The 20,553-nt window shown below is 40.2% G+C and overlaps 1 protein-coding gene across 2 annotated transcripts; it reads left to right on the top strand.

Moving 5' to 3' along the window:
• The first annotated feature begins 1,090 nt into the window (after window positions 1-1,090).
• On the top strand, window positions 1,091-15,092 carry LOC128482675 (allantoinase, mitochondrial-like). Of its 2 annotated transcripts, XM_053458519.1 has the most exons (13): window positions 1,091-1,355; window positions 1,439-1,608; window positions 3,602-3,762; window positions 4,262-4,413; window positions 4,800-4,914; window positions 7,027-7,173; window positions 8,063-8,108; window positions 9,085-9,178; window positions 9,673-9,859; window positions 12,129-12,267; window positions 12,473-12,645; window positions 13,112-13,144; window positions 14,355-15,092. In XM_053458519.1, the coding sequence occupies exons 3-13, from the start codon at window positions 3,610-3,612 to the stop codon at window positions 14,514-14,516; spliced, it is 1,401 nt and encodes a 466-aa protein (XP_053314494.1). In that variant the 5' UTR covers window positions 1,091-1,355; window positions 1,439-1,608; window positions 3,602-3,609; the 3' UTR covers window positions 14,517-15,092. The 2 variants fall into 2 exon arrangements, with proteins under 2 accessions (XP_053314494.1, XP_053314493.1); XM_053458518.1 differs by lacking the exon at window positions 1,439-1,608.
• Window positions 15,093-20,553: the final 5,461 nt, after the last annotated feature.

Raw genomic sequence — 20,553 nt, 5'->3', positions numbered from 1 at the left:
CACTCCTAATATTTCAACAAGATCACTAAACTGTCTTGAGCTTAAAGGTCATGTACTACATTCAAAGTGTCACGCCTGGAGGATAACCTCATGGTGTTTGGGTATGGAACCCAATGGCAGGGACCTAATAGAGGATCAGGTAATCCAAAACATCAAAGCAGAAGGAGTAGACAAATCGTAGTCAGGAACAGTTCCGAGGTCAAGGCGGGCAGCAGGTAGCAAGGTCAAAAGGATAGCGGAGGTCTGGTAACTAGGAAGCCGTATGGAAAGATCAGGGACAATAACACTGGTGTATCTTATGCACAGAGGCTCAGAATAGCCTAGAACTGAAGGCATGGTGGTTTTTACATACCGACTTGAGGAAGCCCACAGGTGAAACGCGCATCGGTGACTGAGGAGAGGACACTTGAGTGTTAAGTGACTGGGGAGAGGACACTTGAGCATTAAGTTTAACACTAAGTTTTAATAATATTGTTGTATATGAATAATAAATATATTTTTAGACTACAAGCTGTGCATTTTATACTCACCTACCCCATCCATTGCTTTGCTGTCCAAACTGTAAAGGGGGAGTGCTGCCCTAAGTCAGCACAGTGCTGTTTATACCTGGAGCCAAGGGCTCCAGGCAAGATATCCATATTCCAGCTATAGATGGGTGTGTAACCTGTAAACCAAGACCAGTAAACCAAGAAAAAAACACATTAAACAAACAAATGCTATTTTGGCTGAATGGTCACAAACTCCCACAAACGCGCTCCAAAATCTTGAAGAAAACCATCCCAAATGAGTGAAGGCTGTTATGGCTATAGACAAATGGGTAGCATTATATTACATGCCGTTATTGCCATTCTTATAGGTTTACCTTTGATTGCATGAACTGCATGCTATGTAAGGAGATACTGCACCAGTGTACCTAAAGTCTTATTAGGTCAAAGAAGCCCTATACCTTTAGTGTCTGTACTACTGTCTGTACTTTATAAACTGCAAGTTTTGCCGTTCAGAGCCATGAATCATTAACGATAGTAGTAGATGAGTCAGCAGAATACAACAGGATAGGCAAGATAACTTTTAAGAGGGTCAAATAAACTGGACAACAAACATATGAAAGGTAATGCAGGAGCCTGGGTGCAAAGGTTGCAGACAAGGGAAAGAAGTTCAGTGAAAGGGAGAAAGTGACCTGTCCAACCGAGAGCTCTAAAAAGAAAAGTTACCGTATTGCTTAAAAAGTTTTCTTAAAAAAGATTGCAATCTGGGCAGAGTAGAAAGTCAGGAGATCTGGCAAATGAAATATATAGACAGAAGCGAGTGACACCATTCAGCCCAAGAAACTGGAATGTCCTTAAAACCTAAATCAGGTAAAGGGGAACCTGTCAACATACACATTTTCCAACAGTTTCTTTATGCATGTTTTTGTTTTAACATTTTTATGGTGTTGTAGGACAGACTTTTCCAAGATGTTTCTTATCAGCTATAAACTGAGCAGCAGCTTGTTGGTAGAACACTTTAATGTTTCATCACACCAACTTTACTATGCATAATAAAGGGCCAAATTCAGTGAGCTTCTCTTGCAACAAGGTCTTATTCTGCACTGCATGATGTATAGTTAAGGTGGGTCGATTTGTTAAAATGCTAGAGAATACATCTTTTACTATGCATATCAATTACTATATGATTGATTATTGCTTCAAATTATGTATTCCATTTTATTATATTTTTTTATCTATGTTTTATCTGTTTTATCTATATTTCTTATCTATGTAGGATCCTACGTAGGGTATTTTTCTTCGGTTATTGCAAACAATAGAAAGCCTGTTTCTGGTAAAAATATCACAAAGATCGATATATAAGCCTCTTTATATCCATTAACCTCTATAAAAAAAGAAGCATTTGCTTAAAAGGAGATCAGGCTGTAGCATTATCCATAGTCACACAAACAACTCAACAAGCAAGAAAATATTAGTATTATGTAAATAAAACTTCATTGCTATGTTTTATACTGGGAAATAATTAAAGGGATGTTACAATAAAAAATAAATTGTAATAGATGCACAATTGGCGTCTACTCACAAAAGCTACTAAGCTCCTACTGGTGACTATGAATTAACTTTTCCACCAATTACTGGATTTCCTAAGTGTTACTCTGTATATGTTTTAATACTTTGCTGCTTCCCTCTTAACATTATTTCTTAAACTAATTGAATGAAGTAATATATGTAGTACTGTTTAGAATTGTGCAAGGGTTTTTGTCACATTTATGTATTAAGCATCCACCTCATGTGTATTCCAAGGATGGAGCAGCCTTAAAGTCTATGAAGTTGCTTGCACAATATACACAAAGGTTCAAAAGTTTGGGGTCACTTAGAAATTTCCTTGTAAAAGAAACACAAATTCTGTGGTAATACTGTGTAGACATTGTTGTAAATGATTATTGTAGCTGGAAAGGCTGTTTTTTTAATGGAATATCTTCATAGGCATACAGATGTATTTTATCACTCCCATCACTCCTGTGTTTCAATTTTAAGTATAAAAGGGTAACTGATCATTAGAAAACCTTTTTGTAATTATGTTGGTGCAGCTAAAAAAAATGTTCTGCTAAAGAACCAATAAACCTGGCCTTCTTTAGACTAGTTGCATATCTGGAGAATCAGCATTTGCAAGCTCAGAATGGCCAGAAACAAATAACTTTTCTTCCAAAACTCGTCAGTCTATTTTGTGGTATGAGAAATGAAGGCTATTCAGTGCTAGAAATTGACAAGAATTACAGTATGGAAAAAATTACAAAACTTGAAATACCCATGGGATGTCTAGTTTTATGGGGTAAATTGATTTGGCAGACTTCAAAAATGTCCCAAATTAGATATGGGGCAGACTGACCACATGTCAAAATTCCAAAAGAAAAAATGTGCACTTCCAAAATGTGGCTATGGGTGGTATCACTGTACTCAGGAGATGTTGCTAAATTCATATTTGGGTGTCAGTTGTTTATCGTATACCAGGAGCTGTACATTCATACGATGTGTGTGAAAAAAACAAACACTACCAGAAACATTGACAAAGGCTGGGATGTCCTCCAACCGGGAGGACATCACTGCAGCACTACCATTTTATGCAGAAGTTGCCGCCGGGTTATGTCAGGAGATGCGGGCAAAGAAAGAAGATAGCAGATTAAGGAAGATAGAATAGAGAAGAGAAGGTAGAAGATTTGGAAGAATATGCATTAGAGAGAGAGAGTGAAGTTTGTCTTTTTTGCTTAGTTTTCGTACGATTCGTGGGGGGGTCTGGCCTCATTTTCAATGCTTTGTACAAATCGTTAAATTAAAAAAAAAATGTACAAATCGAAATGCACAAGCCTAATATTGAGTCATTACTGCAAAACCGTTTTGGAGAAAAAAGCCTGTTATACTTGCACCAGAGTGGACCCTAACATCCACACTTTTGTTGATAACTTGATTACTATAACTGTAATTATTCCTCCTCTTTTCCTGGTTCTATAGCTTTAGGCACTTTGAATATATTTAGTTATGCTAATAGCTGTAAAAACATTAAGATGACAGTTTCTCTTTAACAGATGTCATTCAAAAAATATTTATCTTCTTTCTAGAAGTAATTATGAATTTGGATCTTGGATCAGAAGTCAAAATCATTAGAAGTAAGAGAATTGTAATTGGTTATGATGTCTCTCCAGCTGATATTTTCATTAGTGATGGCAAGATTGTCAGTATTGACCCTTGGGGAAGCCAACAACCAGCAAGTGGATCAAAGGTAACACGGGGAGATTCTAAAACTCTAGAAAAAATCTGAATGGGATCTCTTGCATACTGTTTTCCACCATTCAGAGAAGTGTTTCCCTTTCAAAGGCATAGATCTAATAAGTGCTAGGATACAAAGACACCATGAAAACTCATGGATGATGGTGCAAATTATCTTATTACCATAGCAACCAACACATGGCCAATCTGGGGTTAGCTGACACTAAACTTGTTTTAAATATTTAAAACAATGAATAGACAAACCATATACAAATGTTCTACTCTTACTACATCTACTCCAGTGTTACACTACAATCCTCTGTTACTAAATGGTAATATCTGTCATTGTGAACACTCTGTCCTGAAAGGCCTTGCATCATAAGTCCAATTCTGCAAGTTCTCAGTAATGTCAAATTAGTATTTCCTTATTGGTTAATTATATATCTTGTTAGTGATATTTTGAATCTTAAGAGGTCAAAATATTGCTATATAATCCTTTTTTTGTCTTAAAGCTCCTTGATGTTGGGGACCTTGTGGTTATGCCTGGAGTTATTGATCCACACGTACATGTAAACGAGCCGGGGCGCACAAACTGGGAAGGTTTCCATACGGCTACGCTGGCTGCGGCTTCGGGAGGAATCACCACAATTGTAGATATGCCATTGTACGAAAAGTAGGACAGTATGGGACAATCTAAAAACAATGGGTGAAGAAATGCAAAACTTCTATGATGATGCATTGGGATCAGTAAGGCAGCTTCACGTAATGGCATTAAATTCCTGTTCTCCATGGTTTCTACATAGCTACCAGGAGTCAGATTAAATACATTTAGGGTGTTCCATTTATCAACTACGAGTCTGCCTGTATTTTCAGTAGGTAGGTATGGATAACATATGCAGGCCCTGTGGATTTATGGGTAAGGAATTGAAGTGTTAAACGTGTTTTTTTCATATTAATTAAAAGGAGAATAAATTTACAGTTAGAGTTAAATGATAAGTGACTGCTAATGATCTTGTTTGTTATTACCCACTCACTATTGTATTTCTACAGAAATAGCCTGCCACCTACCACATCTCTGAGTAATTTCCGAACCAAGCTGAAGGCTGCTGAAGGGCAATGTTTTGTAGATGTAGCATTTTGGGGTGGTGTCATTCCTGATAATCAGGTAATCTGTTTGAAAGAAGTGTGTCTGCAGTAAGGAGCTGTCACTTAATTGGTGGTTGAAAATGGCTGGCTAATTTCCAAATAACGTTGTGGGTTCTAGACTGTGACCACTTAAACCAACATTGAAACCAACAGGAAACATCTACTAAGAGGTTTAAATAGCGTGTAGAACTGCAATAACAAAAACTTTTGGAAACATTTTGTATTATCATCTCTTACACAGATATCCCAACATATATGAGAACTATGTAATTCTAAATTATTGATTGTTTCTATAGTGCATTGAGGGGAATGTGTGGCCCGCAGCAGTTGAAATGGTGTCATTATTTGCAAAAGCACATTATTGCTCATTAATAAAGAGGCAAAGTCCTGAATGTAGAGCACTCACCATGGAAACAAACAAGGATATTTCTTTATAAATACAGTTCACTGTCACATAAAAGACAAACATAATCATTTTAACTTAAATCGAAGTGATTTTAACAAAAAATGCAGCTAATAAAAATCTGACTTGAGTTATTTATATATGATGATGTCAGTAGCACAATTCATGGGCATTTTCAAGTGTTATGCATGCTGACTGAGGAAGAGATTCCTATTTCCAGGTATATAGAAGTGTCAATAGTTAAATAATTTGTGTTCGGTGGGGTTGAGGTCAGGGCTGTGTGAGGGCCAGTCAAGTTCTTCTACACCAAACTCATCCAGCCATGTCTTTATTAACCCTGCGTTGTGCACTGGGGATCAGTCATGCTGGAATAGAAAAGGGCCTTCCCCAAACTGGAAGCATAGCATTGTCCAAAATGTCTTGGTATGCTGAAGCATCAACCTTTCCCTTCATTGGAAGTAAAGGGCCCACAGCCTGAATACAGCCCAGACCATTATCCCTCTTCCACCAAACTGTACAGTTGGCACAATGCAGTCAAGCAGATAACATTCTCCTGGCACCAGCCAAACCCAGACTCACCCATCAGACTGAGGAACATAAGCGCCCCACAGAACACGTTTCCAGAGTCCAGATATGGCGTGCTTTACACCATTCAATATGACGCTTAGCATTGTCCCGCCACATATTTCTTGTTCTAATATTAATCCAAGTGGATGTTTGGAGCTCTTATGCTATGGAATCAGCAGAGCGTTAGCAAATTTTATATACTATGCACCTCGGGCACTCGGTGACCCCGCTCTGTGACTTTATGTGGTCTTCCACTTCATGACTGAGTTTCTGCTGTTCCTAAACGCTTGCTCTTTCCAATAATACCACTTACAGTTGGCCTTTGAATATCTAGCAGGGGTGAAATTTCAGGAACTGACTTTTTGTAAAGGTGACATCCTATCACAGCACCACGCCTGAATTCATTGAGCTCTTCAGAACTAACCTTTTTTTCTCAAATATTTGTAAATGCAGGCTGTGTGGCTCGGTGCTTGAATTTATACACCTGTGGCAACCCCTAAGACACATAATAAATAATTATGGTGAGTAATCTGTAAAAAGAAGCTAACTCACACCTAAGTGAAATGTTGCTTCAATTTCTTTCTAAGGTCAGTATAGTATGAATGATTTGATAGGAATACATCAGAATAGGTGTGAGTTAGATTCTTTTTACAGATTATTCACCATAATTATTTATTATGCATTTTAGGGGTTTTCTTCACAATTTGAATTCAATCATATGATCCTTTATTCCTTAGAGATACTACAGCATTCCTTGCTAAGTGTCAAATTCAAATTCAATTCAAGGCGACCTTGTGAATTATTTTCTAGTGCAGAATAACACTTTCCTGTCATATGGGGTTATTTCAGTTATGTCAAAAGTACACTAAAAAAAGACTAAATACTGTACATAAAAATGTTTGCAGAATGGTCATAGACAGGACAATGACACAGACAAAACATGTTTATATTAATAATTAACTTTCATCTCAAATACATGACACAAGAATCTGTCACAATTTATGTGAACCTGATAGGGTCCTGTTTATCTGACAAATTTCTGAAGAAGAATTTTGGGGCCAAGGCGATATATCGTGTTATGGAGAATAGCAAAATATTCCTGCATTTGGTGTTTTAAAAAATAATTAAAATAATTTGTATCTATGTGTTGCATTATGACAGACGGAGCTGATCCCTATGCTACACGCAGGTGTGGCCGGGTTTAAGTGTTTTCTGATCTCCAGTGGGGTACCAGAATTTCCACATGTCAGTCTAATGGATCTGCATGCAGCCATGTCAGAGTTACAAGGGACTAACAGTGTCCTGCTGGTAAGTACAGGTTAACTCACTCGGGGGTATATTCTGCAAAGGGTAATACTCTATCAATGCATTCTACTAGTGAAAACTGTAAATAACTAATACTAGAACTTGGAATTAGTTTTTCTTCATTGTGCTTAAGTGAGAGTTTAATATTAGCATAGTATTTAGATAATGGGGCAAAAAGTGAAAAATTCTGTGAACATAGAAAGTAATGCTTCTCAATAGTTTATGTAATGAGATAAAAATATTTCATAAATGTAAGGAAGTTAATAACATGTATAGAAAACCACTTGAAAAGCGAGAGCTCTGTTCAATGTGTGATATTAATGTCCATATCTTTACATTTTGATAATAGTAAAGCTATCTGCAGTGGTGTACCTAAGGGGGTGCCACTCATCAAGGGGGTGCCACCAGGCCGTTATCAGCTGCTCACCCCTCCAGAGCAGGCTCGGTTGGGGAGATCAAAGATCTCCCTCTAACTGGCTTAAAATCAGTCAAGCGAGTGGGAGGTCTGTTAATAGATCTCCGATCCTGCTCCCTTGCGATGCGTGCGGCAACTGCTGCTATACGTCAGGATTTAATGTCATATCCCGGAGCATAACACTAAAGCCTTCCGCGCTCATGGCACGGAAGGACACAGATGAAGAAGAGCCAAGATGAAGAACGAAGAGGAGGAAGAAAAGTGACAATGTCTTGTTCAGTGTGTAGTGGTGGGAGTTAAGTGTGTTGTGTATGTGGGGGGGGAGGGGTGCCACAGGATCCGCCCCAGGTAACAAATACTCTAGCTACGCCCCTGGCTATTTCTGTTTTAAATGTATATATTTAACACAGTTGAATCATATTTTCTTGTAATTGTGATTATTTGCAAATCAATGATTTTTTTTCAAATTTATTTTAGTTTCATGCTGAACTTGACTTATCTGATGGATCTCCTGCATGTGGAGGTGAGGGCAGACATTACACACATGTAGAGATATACATACATTTATACTTTAACCTTTGTGCAATTTTGCAGTGGCTGTTAATTCTAATGAGTGCCATATGCCGAAAGATATTTATTTATATAGGACAAGAGTAGATTAACAATGGGGCAAATAGCGCATTTGTCCCAGGACCCCTGGTGGCAAGGGCCCCTGTCTGCTGCTTACTTGTAGTATGCACTACACAGAAGGAATACATTACTTGTTTTGCTGGGTGATGTCCAGATGGGGTCCACTTGGTGCATGGAACATCTCTTCTGCAGCAGGGGTATTTGCAGAAACATAGAAGAAGCTTCTTTTGTAGTCAAACATTACATGTTACAGTGGAAACTTCATGGCTTTTGTAATGTGTGGACATTAGCTGAATGTCATGTAGTTTTGCACGGTAGTCCCCCTTCCTGTCCCCTTAAAAATGATTCCTGAGGATGTTTAGAGCTTTCCAGTCCTTTACATCAGGGCAAAGGGGCAGACTACATGAACCAACTGGTTCTAACGTGCTGTCAAATTCTGTGTTTTTACATTTTGATATAAAGCGAGAGGACTCCCAATTGTTATCTTGCTGCGGACTGGTAAGGTGAAACAATTTTTCACAAAAATGGCATCTATCTATAATTATTTTGGAGAAGGAAGCCTTGAAACAGTGTTGTCCCACATCCCCACCTTACCTTGATCCACCCCTGAGGACAGAATTATGACTAGTGTCATATAACCTAAGCAGGCTTAGAGAATACAGATGATTGTTAGCAAGAAACAGTTTCCTGCCTCAAGATTTTTCCTCACTCTTAATCATTTACGTGGTTGGTCTTCTAAAGTGTAAAAGTCAGAGTTGTGAGGTCTGCAAATGAAGCAAAGTGCAGTACAATAAAGGGATGTTCAACAAAGTTTTGTGCTGATAGTCTAACACTAAATATACACATTACATCTATCTGTTTCCTCCCAGATCCAGTGCTGTATGATACATTCCTCAGTTCACGTCCAGATGAGATGGAAGTGGCTGCAATTGAGCTTGTCACTGATCTCTGTTTACAGTATCAGTGAGTACCAGCTGTAGGGTCCCATGATATTCCACAAACAGAGCACATTCTAACCTAGTCACATCAACGTTATGTGAGTTATCAGTTACTAACATGGCTAAAAGTACACCAGGATCACCAGGGATGGTGCAAGGATTTTTGCCACCCTAGGAAAAACATAATTTTGCCGCCCCCTGGCTCCACCCCCGCTGGCTGACTCGCTCCCACTCCATCCCATAGTGACAGTGAGCCGCGGCTACTGAATGTCCGGCGGCTCGCGGCTGCCTGCCTCCCATGAAGTCACCACAAGACCCGGCCGCGCTTCTAATGAATGACCGTGGGCAGCGGTTTGCGGCTGAGGGCTGCTCGGCTGCCGGCGCCCCCCTAGGCGGGCGCCTACTTTGCCTTTAGGTGGCGCCGGCCCTGAATATCACCTATCATAAGTCAAGGACATGCTACGTACACTGATACCATAGATCATTCAGTGAATGACCACTTTGTCCCTGTGTTCCCAGGGTTCATTGTCACATTGTACATCTGTCCTCTGTGAAATCAATTCCCATTATTAGAAGAGCTAAAAAGGCTGGGGCACCTATCACTGTAGAGACTACTCATCACTACCTATCACTGAGTGCTGAGAATATCCCCCCTGGAGCCACATACTACAAATGCTGCCCCCCTGTAAGGGACTGTGCCAACAAGGTAAAGTTATTATTATACATTGTACAGGTGAGATAAGTAGTTATTGTGTTGCAAACATAATTTGGTTACACTTCCATAACAGTCGGCATTCTTTCTTGTCCCATTATTTCAATGCCTAGTTGTATGATTTTAGAAATAATGCCATAGTGTTCTCTTTACTAATCTAAAGAAGGAATCATAAAGCTTTTCTCAATGAATGGTATAGAACAGTTCAAGGTGCATTAGATTGTATTAGTATGAGATAGTATATGATAAAAAATGTTTTTTTTAAAGTAGTTTTTGCATAATATAATGTTTTCAGGCAGCTTTATGTTAGCCATTTGTATGTATTCCAGATCTGTTATTTTTTACCAGACTCCCTTTTTCATACAACCTTGTGGTAAATAATATAATAATCACCCAGCTTGAAAGTCTGATTAATTAAGTATGAATGATATGATATGATATGTGTTGATATCAACAATGATACCAACACATATATATATACACTTGTTTAAATTCCCTCACTATACTAGCCTCTACTACCTCTGCGGGGATGCTGTTGCACCACCCGCTCAATAAAGTAAAACTGAGTTTTTGTATTATGACCTCTTGTTTTAATAGTACCCCTCTTTGAATAAACTTCCCTCCTGCAATTTGTTAATTCCATTTATTTGTTAATATCACACAGTCCTGTTTTTTTCCCTCTAAGCCAGGGGTGTCCAAGTTTTTCCTGCAGCGGGCCACATCATCAGAAATATATATGTTCGGGGGCCGCACTCATTTTTCACTGAGAGAAAAAACGGCCTTAAATAAGACATGCAGATTGAAATAAAGTAAATGACACAAAATCCTTTACAATGCCTCTCACTGATTTCTGGGCCTAGAAAGTTTTGTCCTCTGACGTGACTACAAATTCAAGAGGGCATTTTATCTCTGGATAAGTAAAAATTAAATAATTCTATTTATTCTAGGGATGCACCAAAATGAAAATTCTCGATCGAAACCGAAACAGAAAATGATCCCCCATGTTTAAAAATAAAATTAAAAAAACACACTTTTAATAAAAGTAACACACCAGAATTGTACAAACAAATTAAATAGCAATATTCCAGCATGTACTGGTTGCCTGGGCATGATAATTAGTGTGATTGCTGTTAATCATATATAAATTGATATTGTTATTGTATTTTCTGTCCAATTTGGTGTGTTACTTACTTTTAATAAAAGTATGGACAATGAAATACAGTCACAATATTAACACACACATATATATATATATATATAATTGCTAACAGCAATCACACTCCTATCATGCGCAGGCATACCAAGGTTCCAGCATGTACTGGCTGATTTGGCATGATAGGAGTGTGATTGTTAACAGCAATCACACTCCTATCATGCCCAGCCAATCAGTAAATGCAGGAACCTGGGCATGATAGGACTGTGATTGCTGTTAGCAATCACACTCCTATCATTCCAAGTCAGCCAATACATGCTGAAACCTGGCTCCCTGTGCCATGCCCTTCCACTTACATATCCATGCTATCACACATACACTCATTCATATACTCATTTATTCACAGATTCATTCCCTCAATCACGCATACAAACCCACCCCCACCCTCTTACCTGCACTGCAGATCTCTCACTCGCAGACTTACGCAGGGCCTGCTGCTTCTCACTGTGTTGCTCGCGAGCAACTTCTCTTGTGCCGAACAGCGGAAGCAGGAATGGAGCGGAGTCATGTGATGTGACATAAATTCACGTGACTCTGGGTTCTGCTTCCGCTGTGTGGTACAAAAAACACTGACTGCTGCGCGAGCAACCCACAGGAAAGCAGCAGGGCCCTTGCGATTCTGCGATCCTGGTTGCCCTGCCTGCGGATCTCATGAGGGCCGCACCTCAAGGTCTGGCGGGCCGCATTTGGCCTACGGGCCGCATGTTGGACGCCCCTGCTCCCCCTGCTCTAAGCTATACTTATTGAGATCATAAGTCTTTCCTGATAACCACCTCCCTCTTTCTTCTATGGTGTTAGAGTGAGCATGTGTGTAAGGTTGTGTGTTAGTTATATTGCCCAGAGTGGGGTGAGGTACCAAAGAAATACTGCCCCAGGCTCACCGGTAAAAACAATGGCAGCCCCCAGATAAGAGAAGTTTATTGGCGCAAAATGAAATAAAACCAACGTTTTTGTTGGTTTTTACCTACATTACTGTATACAGCTCTGTATTTTATGCTCAAGGAGCATATAAAAAGTCACCTTCACCTATAGTGTGTGTTCCTTCTATAGGAGGCACTGTGGAATGCCCTGCAACAAGGCCACATAGATATGGTAGTATCTGATCACTCCCCCTGTACTCCAGATCTCAAGCTTCTGCAGGATGGAGATTTTATGGGTGCTTGGGGAGGAATTTCCTCCCTGCAGCTTGGTGAGTATGGGGTCCTGTGTAATCCAGAAGCTATGATGGAGGCATGCTTTAACAACTCCACTATAAAAAAGTCCCTAGTATTTTAAGTAGTGTTATTAGTAACTGGACGATAAACTTAAAATACCATCAAATACCATCAATATGCCTTGAGCTTAAACACATATAGTAGCTGGTTTGTTTAAGAAATCTTTTCTAATTTTCGCAGGGCTGTCTCTATTTTGGAGCTCTGCCCAAGGAAGAGGCTTCACCCTGCCAGATGTCTCTCGTTTGCTGAGTGGTAACCCAGCTAAACTGTGCAACTTGGGCAATTGCAAAGGGTCTATTAAAGTTGGATATGATGCTGACTTTGTCATCTGGGATCCAGATAAAGAGTTCCAGGTAGAGCGGAGAAGCAAAATAATTTTACATAGCATTTGTCTATCAATGAGGAATACCCTATTAGCATACTGTCCTCCCCAAATATTATGCATCATTGGGATAACCATTTTTTAGCACAGATGCACAGATACTGAGATATGGTCCATGCCAGTGATGAATGTTGTATGCATACAAGGCCAAATGTAGTCACTTATCAGGCATATTTCAGATGTTAGTGGTAGTGATATTTGACATGTTATTTGATTTTCTACTAATGCAATCAAATCTGCCTACATAGCAAATCGAAAGACATTTACAAAGTCACTGTTTATCTGCAGAGTATGTAACATCCAGACACCAGTAAAATATCTACAAAACATTGAGAAGAGTATCAGTTATGTAATGGATAAGTTGGATGAGGTTTGGTCGCTTACCATTATACAGTATGTTCTCTCAAGCCTAACCAATGCCTTTTGTTCCATAACAGGTGCAGGTAAAGAGACTTCACCACAAGAATAAGGTACTATCACAAAACTTAATGCATATATAAAAAATATAACCAGTTGAACAGCATGTGGTGTCCTCGTGAAATCTAGTCGACTTCTTAGAAAATCTCATAGCGTTATATGAGAACTAAAATGGAGACTTGTAATTGTCTACTGTTGTCAAGCTTTTATCATTACAGTTTTATTAAGTCCAGCCAAGTAATTTCTGGAGCTGAGCTTGGCTGGCAAAGAGTGGCCACTCCTATTGGACAATTAGGCTCCCTGTAGCTCCACTGTTTAATGGGCCGTTTAAAAGAGAGATCACTGATATCCTTAACAGGCCCATTGATCCAATGGAGATATGTGGCCAGTTGGCACAGCTGCCATCTATTTTCTATGGGTTACATAAATGCAAACCACATAGGGGCTAGCACAGTGGTCCCATTATAGAGTTGTAATGGAAGCACAAATCTGCAGTGTTTGTGAATTTAGGTTTGGACGGTGGAGAACAAGAAAACTGCACAGGTTATATGCTGTTTGATGTCTCAATCATAACTCAGTCTACCAAACATTAGAGGGTTTCTCTTGTTCTTGATTTCTCACCTAAAATATTATTTATCTTTGGGTATTATTGAAGAGTGCTTATAGGAACACGTTCATAGCCTGCACAATGTGCCAGCACCTAAAGACCCTGACTTTCCATCACATTACTAGGCATGGTCACATTCTGTAGAAATAACTTTATTTTACACTGTGAGGAAAGCTATACCAATCTATATTTTTAATTGTTACATTTGTTAATGGGAACATCTGATATCTGATAATCAGCTTGGTCAAATTTATATTAGATTTGATAAGTGCATAAGCAATGTTTTCTGTACCTTTCACCCACTTCTAATTGATAGGAAGGTTAAAATCCAATGTTGCATAAGTGTTCAGTAGAGGAACCTCAATTGCTGGGTACTGCTGCTGAGCAGTGCCACAATGAATAAAACAGTTGGTGATGGTTAACTGGTATCACTGGATTTATGTCCATCCCAAGTAAGGGCATATACTGGAGGAGTAGTTAGATTTTAGATTCTAGATGTAGCTAGGTTTTTGTTTGTATCATTGCACTGTGAATTTAATAAAACTAGTAGACCCCTGCACTAAACACGATAATAATAATTCTTCCATGCTATGAAGGTTTTGAGTGTTTTATAATACGGTACTTTTTAAACCCAATTCATTTTTTATGTTTTACAGATTAACCCATACCTGGGATTTTGCCTGCAGGGTGAAGTGGTGGCAACTATTCTCCGTGGGATCCTGGTCTACCACAAAGGCAGACATTTTCCCAAACCTTCAGGAAAGCCTGTTTTTATTCGCACAATAAATCCACCAGAGTCCAGGGCCCCATATTACTAAACAAGATAATCTAATGTATATGAGCCACACATATTAGTGTGTTGTCCTTGGTCACTTTAAGTGTTCTTAGTGATCACCATAGTTTATCCATATTTTTCTGGAGAGCACATTGCAACATCAGCAACTGTCTTGGATACTTTACAGCAAAATCAAAATTATGTTATGTTCACTGCTTTAATGCAAGGACATTTCTAATTATGTAGTTCTGCAATGCTTACAACTCCTCCACGCCCATCAAATGTCACACAGTAAATATAATTTAGACGCTTCGTTTTTTGTTTTTACAAAATTGTGAATTAATTGATATGAAATATTAATCAAAAATGTTTGATTTATCTGATTGGGGTAGATTTACCAGGACAAATATGCTATTTCTTGGTTGGCAGCAATTGGTCTTGATTGGCAGCAATTGATGATGACCACTGTGATAAAACACAGATATAAGACAGGACCCACTTGGGGGCTTGTTGGTCATCTGGCTATTGTCTCATCAATTTTCATCCACACAGAGTTGGATTGGACTCCTGATCTATACTTGATGAATATCTTATTCCACCAAAATAAAATTGTTATGTGGTTAAGTGCAGAACCTTTATTGGGAAATCTTTAGCATTGTCAGCACCTTACAATTATATTCCACAACACAACTTACCTCACATCACACATATACCTTACCTCAAGCATTTTGTAGAAGATCACTGCACTTTTCTGTAGCCTGGCAGGGTTCATGTTTCCCATGCATGATACTTATACATATGTTGGACATTAGAAGGGAAGATAAGCACTTGCATCTTTGAATTGTTCAATCGTCAAGTTCCCTTATTTACAATGACGAAAAGGGGTTATATTGTTTCAGTCAAAAAAAACATATTACTAAAACATTCCATAAAACTCTAAAACAAAGGATCAGAAGTGAGCTAACAACACTCTGAACAAGCTATGAGCATCCCTAGACAATTAAACTTCAGTGGTGTCTCCAAAAATCATATTGGATGGAAACATAGATGGGTACATTTAAAATAAGGTTGCACATTTATAACAATGTATGACATTACTGAAGGCAGCCAGAAGAGGGAAAAGTACCGCGAGTATTGAGTATTGGCGCAATTCATGAAAGGGGATATAATGAACATACTAAAACAACTACCATTAAATCATTATTTGTTTCACTGTGGTAATGAACTCTCTCTTGTGATATACGCGAGGTAAGTGGGCTGACCCAGGGGGTAAATGGTCCAAATTTCTTGACTCAGTGCTGACTTGGACTGTGCAAGCAGCTATTAAAATGGCTCCGGCCAAAGTAAGGGGTGTGATGATAGACTTAGAATTATTTAATGTAGGGTATTTCAAATATTGGTCAAATTCTAATACCTGCCTTTGTCCAAGTTTGTGGTAGTAATATTTTTGTGTTTTTTTCCACACACATTGTATGAATTTACAGCCCTTGGTATATGTCACTGACAAACAACAACCCAATATGAGTTCAGGAACATCTGGTTTGTCTGGTTGTTTGAGGGCTAAAAGGACACATTTGGGAGGTGCACAATTTATTTTTCTGGTCAGTCTGCGCCCATGTCCTAATTGGGACATCTTTGAGCCAGGCCAATTCACTTATTCCATGCCAGGAATTTAGCGAAGATACAGAGCTAATTTTAGCACTTGCTCATAAAAATAAACTTTTTTTTTCCATTTTGCTGTAACTGGATGGCTCCCTTGATGGTGACATCACTGCAGAATTATTTTTAAATGTTATCACATTTTTGTTTCTTTTTCTTAATCACATTGAGATTAGAAAGATGGGCTCCATAGACTTGAATGGTTGAATGCACTTCTCATGAGGGTATGTGTGGTGTGTGGTATGTGTGTGGAATTATTTTAGTACACCCCACTGGTTTGTATTTAAAAGTCAGATATTTATCTAGCTGGAGACACTAGAGGTGTGTGGTGAAGCTTTAATAACACCGGGTCTTTTGCATTTTGCAGTAAAATAAATGTTCACAAGTAGAAAATTTATCATGTGACAATGTTCCTATATTTCAGACACAGACATCTACCTATGTTAGGTGCTCCAGAAAGAAATACCGTATTTGCTTGATTATGAGACAAGTTTTTTTCAGAGTAAATGCTCTGAAAAATATCCTTCGTTTTATATATTTATGATCGTCTTCTAATCAGACCTCAAATAGAGGTCTGATTACAAGACTAAGATCCAGATCCCCCGCAGCGCTACAGGGGACCTGGATCCTTCTCTCTAGCAACCTCTGCCAGCCTCGCACAGACCTCCACCGGCTGCCCACTAGAAACCAGGGAGCACAGGTCACAAGTAAAGGGGCAAGTAAAGGGGTGCACTGGTAAGTAGGGGGGTTAAGAGTGGCATGGAGCAGGGTTCAATGGTTTTCAAGAAGCAGAGTGGCATATAGGGGGTATAAGGCATACCTGGGGGGAGTGTCAAATAGGGGGTTAAAATGCATGTCAGGGAGGCAGAGTGGCATATATGGGTGTATAAGGCATATCTGGGGGCAGAGTGGCAAATAGGGGGTTAAAAGGCATATCTGGGGGCAGAGTGGCTTATTAGGGAGGCAGAGTGGCATATAGGGGGTATAAGGCATTTCTGGGGGGCAGATGTTCATTACTGCGGCAGAGTGGCAAAAAAAAAAAGGAAATAAAAACAAAAAAATGTTTTTAATTAAATATGAATTAATATTTACTAGTAAAACTTATTTTCCTATAGGGAAGTCCTATATTCAGGCTCCCCCCCCCTAAATTATTATTATAAAACTTGGGGGGGTCATCTTATAATTGAGCAAATACGGTACATTCACATTGGCCTGGACATATTTTAAGATGGAACTTTACATGTAGTTTATCCTGTCCCCTTGGCATTGTTCAGTAAAAACTAAAATTCTAAATTACTTCCATATTCTCATTGATGTCTAGCCGCTTCTTAACAGCACTGGCTTTTCATGCCCTTTCTTAATTTAATCTCTATTTGCCATTACAGTTATCATGAAACATAATGATGTTTTGCTTGTACGAGTTCTCGTGAGAGGAATTCACACTTGATGGAACCTAATGGCTCTATTTAATGAGAGAAAATTACTATCCATAATATTATACCACATATTCTTTTTCATTGTGATCAATGCTTATGCAACACAACTAGATTTCTCATCTTTAACCAACTTTATGATATGTTACATCACTCTCATGTCCCCATGAAAATGTGTAAATATCTTTTTTATGTACAAATGGAACAAATGTCATACCAGTGGAACGTGCAGGTGAAGTAACTCTAATACAGAAGATTAAACAGTAACGGCTCCAGCACTAAGTGCTTGGGGACATAAACAAGGGGTGTGGAAGTGGGTGTGAGGGGGTGAAGCGAGCTCAGAGTGCAGGGTACTGATCTGTTTCTGTCATAACAAGAATGTGGATATACAGGGCATTGGGCATTTAAATATGCACACATCGTGTATAAAAAAAGTGGTCAAAACAGCTTATAAGCAGTCTTCTTACTCTGCCTCCATTTCCTTTTTTTAAAATTAACTGATATAAAATATAGCCATTCTTAGCATCCAACAGTCTATTTCTATAAACAGCTGTCAGTTCAGATTGTATTAACAGGGAAACATCAGACAAGAGTGATGACAAGCTATATGTGTGACTCCTGGAGATTCAATGAGATGTATTAGAGCAATAAAGTACACCATCAAGTTCTAAAGCAGACACACTGCTCTCCTGTGGTAATGCAGAGTGGAGCCTTTTTCCGGTTATATATGTATATACACTCAGGGATTGTACACCAGCTGGAAAGAAGGCGGACGCGGTCTGATAAGTGTCAAAGCCACTGTTCTGGGTGAAACCCAAAGCATCTGGGAGTAAATCAGTAAGGTGGCACTCAAAGATGAGCTGCTGAGAGAATGCCTGAACCAGCAGCAGACATGCAAGGAAATCAAGTAGAGGAAGTACCATGGCAAGCCAAGACCTTGCATAGAATGTCCCACAGAAAAATAGCTGAGGTGGCTGACATTGGAAAATCCTACCAGTTGCTGGACAGGGCTGGACTCGGCCCTACAAATGGCAGCACAAGAGCAGGCACCAGATCCATAGAGGCAGGCATCTACCGCATTAGGTGCAGGCTATGTAGAGAGGCTTCGGAGACAGTCTAACATATAGTGTAAGATGCTCGCAGGCAGGGCCGGCCCAAGACATAGTGCCGCCTGGGGCAGAGTTTGAAATCCTTCTCATTATCTACCCTTCCTCTCCCTACCTTCTCATTATCTACCCTACCCCCCCTTTGTACTTCACTTACCTTCCAGCAGTCCTGCGGCGAGTCTCCCTGCTCGTCCGCGGTGTGCGCTGCTTCACTGCTGAGCACCGGAAATTACGTCATATTCCTGCGCTCAACATTACAAGCCGGCATCGAGCTAGAGGGCTCGAAGAGAACAGAGAGGGGCGCCGAGCGGGTACTGACAACTTGATAGGCGAAAACCACTCAGCGACCCTCTCTCTTCTCCGCTTAAAAAAAAACGCAAAGTGCCGCCTCTTCAAAAGTGCCGCCTGGGGCAATTGCCCCACTCTGCGTACACCTCAGGAACAGCGTACACCTAAATAGCACAACCAAGTAGCTGGCATTGTATACAGAAACATCTACACATGGTATGGGCTAAACACTCCCAGGTCCAAATGGGAGATTCCACAGAAGGTTGTGAAGAATAGCAGGGGACATCAGGATCCAGATGGACAAGCAGGTACTGGCCAATCAACCTGACATTGTGGTAGTAGACCAAAGACCAGATGACCGTGGTGGTGACAGATGTATTGGTGTCAAGTGACGGCAACATCAGGAAGAGGGTGCTTGAGAAGTACCAGAGTGAAGGCCAAAGTGGTTCTAGTGGTCATAGGAGCACTCTGGGCTGTAACTCATAAGCAGGGATTGTGGCTCCAATAGTGTCACATCTGTAGAACAACCTTGCAGTGTTTGCAGATGGAATCCAATGGCAAGGACCCAAAAAGGGGTTTAGGTAGTACCGAAGCATCACAACAGGAGGGGTAGACAAGCTGTAGTCGAGGCCAGAACCGAGGGCGAGACAAGTAGCAGGTAGCCTAGTCAAAAGGATAGCCCAGGTCAGATGCAGAGTAATCCGTAATTGGGAGTCAGGAACAGGAGCGGGAACAGGAACCAGGTACCTGGGACAGGTGTTATAACGCTGGGATATCTCTCCACAAAGGCTCAATAACCGAGCGCTGAATGTTGTGTGCTGAGGGTTTAAATGCTTCCTGGTATCCAGGGCATGCCTTAGTTGCCAGGGGGATAGAATGAGGAGCCGTGATCTAAAGGTTCCTATAAGATCATGTAATACTGGAGCACAGGTGTTGATATCCCTTTAATCTTGGATGGTGGAACACATGACTCTGCCGGTGGAACGCACGTGTCTGACATCTTCGATGGCGGAACGCACGCGTGTGCAGTTCCAGGCTTGTCGGGGACCGGCATCGACGCGGAAGAGAGGACTCCTGCATGAGACCTTGAAGCAGGTAGGACCTGGTCACGTGGGTCGTGAACCCGAAGACCGGGACAAACAGATTCCAGATTCTGACATCTGAACACTCTGTCCAGAAGTTCAGTCCTAGGAAAAGCTAAAATACTGTGCCGAACCCTCAAGCTCCCAGGCCTCTGGTAGAGAACTAGAGGCTGAGGAAGACACATACCACCCATTGCTGCTCAATTATAAGACGACTCTTAAAAATATAAATACGGTATTTAGGGAAAAAAGAAAAAGCCTGAATATAAGACTACTGGGGCTTCTACGACTGAGCACTGGAATGCCATGTCATGCTGGGGCTCTGTCAAAGAAGTCCTGGCGGAAGTGTTGGGCAGCAGCAGAGTTGGGTGCGCGCATCGCGCAGATGTCCACCGGCTGCCAGAGAGGAGGAGCCAGTTACCCCTCTCTGGTAGCTGGTGAACATCTGCGCGATGCGGGCAGACAACCTCCGCTGCTGCTGTCTGGCACTTCTGCCAGGGCTTCTATGACAG

The sequence above is a fragment of the Spea bombifrons genome, chromosome 3 (genome assembly GCF_027358695.1).
Source record: "Spea bombifrons isolate aSpeBom1 chromosome 3, aSpeBom1.2.pri, whole genome shotgun sequence".
Classification (NCBI taxonomy): domain Eukaryota; kingdom Metazoa; phylum Chordata; class Amphibia; order Anura; family Pelobatidae; genus Spea; species Spea bombifrons.
This window is presented reverse-complemented; position numbering and strand designations above follow the sequence as displayed.